The 2,232-nt window shown below is 32.5% G+C and overlaps 1 protein-coding gene across 1 annotated transcript in view; it reads left to right on the forward strand.

The window, feature by feature from the left end:
- The window catches only part of LOC111453557 (DEAD-box ATP-dependent RNA helicase 16-like), an 8,793-nt gene that overhangs the window by 1,407 nt on the left and 5,154 nt on the right, over positions 1-2,232 (forward strand). Inside the window, exons 5-6 of the mRNA XM_023094694.1 lie at positions 1,395-1,495; positions 1,796-1,910. Of these exons, the coding sequence (XP_022950462.1) occupies positions 1,395-1,495; positions 1,796-1,910 (216 nt within the window). The remainder of the gene's footprint in view (positions 1-1,394; positions 1,496-1,795; positions 1,911-2,232) is intronic.

Consider the following 2,232-nt stretch of genomic DNA (forward strand, 5'->3'; position numbering starts at 1 on the left):
GGGGGGGGGGGGGGGGGGGGCGGACAATATACTGATCGAAGAGACATATACAAAAGAAGGGGACCGAAATTTTCCATAAACCATCTGAATTGGCTCCTCCATATTGACAAAAGTATGCAATAAATCATAATTACAAAACAATATTGTAGTATAACACCATGACAAAGAGTTGAGGCAAATGAGATCCTATAAACCAGCTGAATTGAAATCCCAACTCTAATAAATTCTATATTATTTTCCAACCATATACGCCAAAACATCAGTTCAACCTGAAAACAGAAAGCACGTTTCTCTGAGTCTGTTTTGTAAAGAATGCACCAGTTAGGGGAGATGTAAAAGTTTGGCATTCTCCTTCGTAGCACATCAATAGTGTTCACCTCGCCTTGGACTAGAATCTACAGGAACATTTGTCCTTGTGTTTCTTAGATCGGATAATAGTGGCTGAGCAAACGGAAAAGCATCCATTTGAAGTGGTAATAAAAGTTCATCAGGATGTTTTCTTCTGGGTTTTTTCCCCTAGGAATGTTACATTTGTTTAATGTTAGTAGTTCAATTTTAGAAGCACTGAAAGAGGAAAAAAAAAAAAAAAAAAAAAAAAAAAAAAAAAAAAAAAAAAAAAAAAAAAAAAAAGAAAANAAAAGAAAAGAAAAGAAATGATACTTTGTGTAGTTTATTCCAAGGAGTGATAGATTCTATTTCTTCTTCTTGGGAACATTCTTTTAAGGAGACTGATGTTCTAGAAAAGAAAGTAAAGAGAAATGTAGGTGCAGCCTCTGCAGTATAGATGGATCAATATGCCAAGTCATAAAACTATGGAAATAGTTGATCGATTTTTTTAAATTAATATTTTCTGGATAAAGAAATAGTTGCTAAAATATACCTTCCCAATCCTCCCTTTTGAGAGAGGATATTGTTTTTGTAGGATTTTGGTGTGTGTTATTTTATGGGGTATTTGAAGAGGAATCGAATAATAGGGTCTTTAGAGGTCTTCAAGTGATGTTTGCGCCCTTATTAGGTTCAACGTCTCTTTGTGGTCTTTGGTGGCCAAACTTTTTTGTAATTTTCTGGTAGATCTTATTTTACTTGATTAGCTGTCTTTTCTTTAGCTTGCCTCCTTTTTGTGGGTTTTTTTTTTCCCTGTATGCCCTTGAATTCTCATTTCTACTTGATGAAAGTTTAGTTATTCATAAAAAAGAAGAAAACTTCAGGTGGAGATTCATACAGATATAGATTGATAGGCTACTTTTCATTTTCTTTCTCTTCCACATGTTTGCAAAATTGATTCTACGATTTAAAATTTTGAGAAGTATAAGTTTCTTAATATCACCTTAAGATTAAGAAAATTCTTATAGGATTAAGCGCTGGTAGATAAAGTGTTTTATATTTGTTTTCAGGCAGATTTGCTGTTGTCATATGGCTATGAAGATGATATAAAAGCTTTTGCAGCACATGTTCCACGTTCCTGTCAATGCCTTCTCATGTCCGCTACATCAAGGTTGTTATCTACACTGCCTTCACAAGCTGTATTTTTCAGTCCTTGCAGACCGATATAATCTTTTGAGACATTCTGTTGGTAGACTATGTTTTTAATTTATGGCAGTTTGTCCGTTTATTTATTATTATAATTTTTTAGTCTGTTATTTATGGAAGGCGACATGTACTCACTGTTCATTTTCTTAGCTTTTAGCTTGTTGAAAATTAACTTGGTTGAATTTTATCTCATTGGTTTATAGAATTTTGTGCTTTGTTTGATCAATTAATGTGGATATTTATTTTGGGTTTGCATTTCTGACAGCGAGGATGTTGATAAATTGAAGAAGCTGATCCTGCATAATCCCTTCATTTTGTCTTTGCCCGAAGTGGGAGACGTTAAAGATGATCTAATTCCAAAAAATGTTCAACAATTTTGGGTAGGTTCCTCTGCACTCATCATGAAAAAGATATTATTCACTCTTGCCCTTTAAGTGAACATGTCTACATTGTTACTCCTAGATGCTAAATCATTTACTTCGGTACCCCTGTAAGTTTGTAATCATCAGTTTTAAAAAAAATCAAGGATATTCCTTTTGACAAATTTCTTTAACATAGTGTATATGATTTATTCGTTGTTCTCCTTTTAATAACAACATTTCCTTGACTTTGACCGGTGCAAAAAGTCTTTTGTGTGTGTTTTTTTTTTTTTTTTTTTTTTTTTTTTTTTTTTTTTTTTTTTTTTTTTTTTTTTTTTTTTTT

Source organism: Cucurbita moschata, unplaced genomic scaffold, assembly GCF_002738365.1.
Source record: "Cucurbita moschata cultivar Rifu unplaced genomic scaffold, Cmos_1.0 Cmo_Scf00015, whole genome shotgun sequence".
NCBI lineage: Eukaryota > Viridiplantae > Streptophyta > Magnoliopsida > Cucurbitales > Cucurbitaceae > Cucurbita > Cucurbita moschata.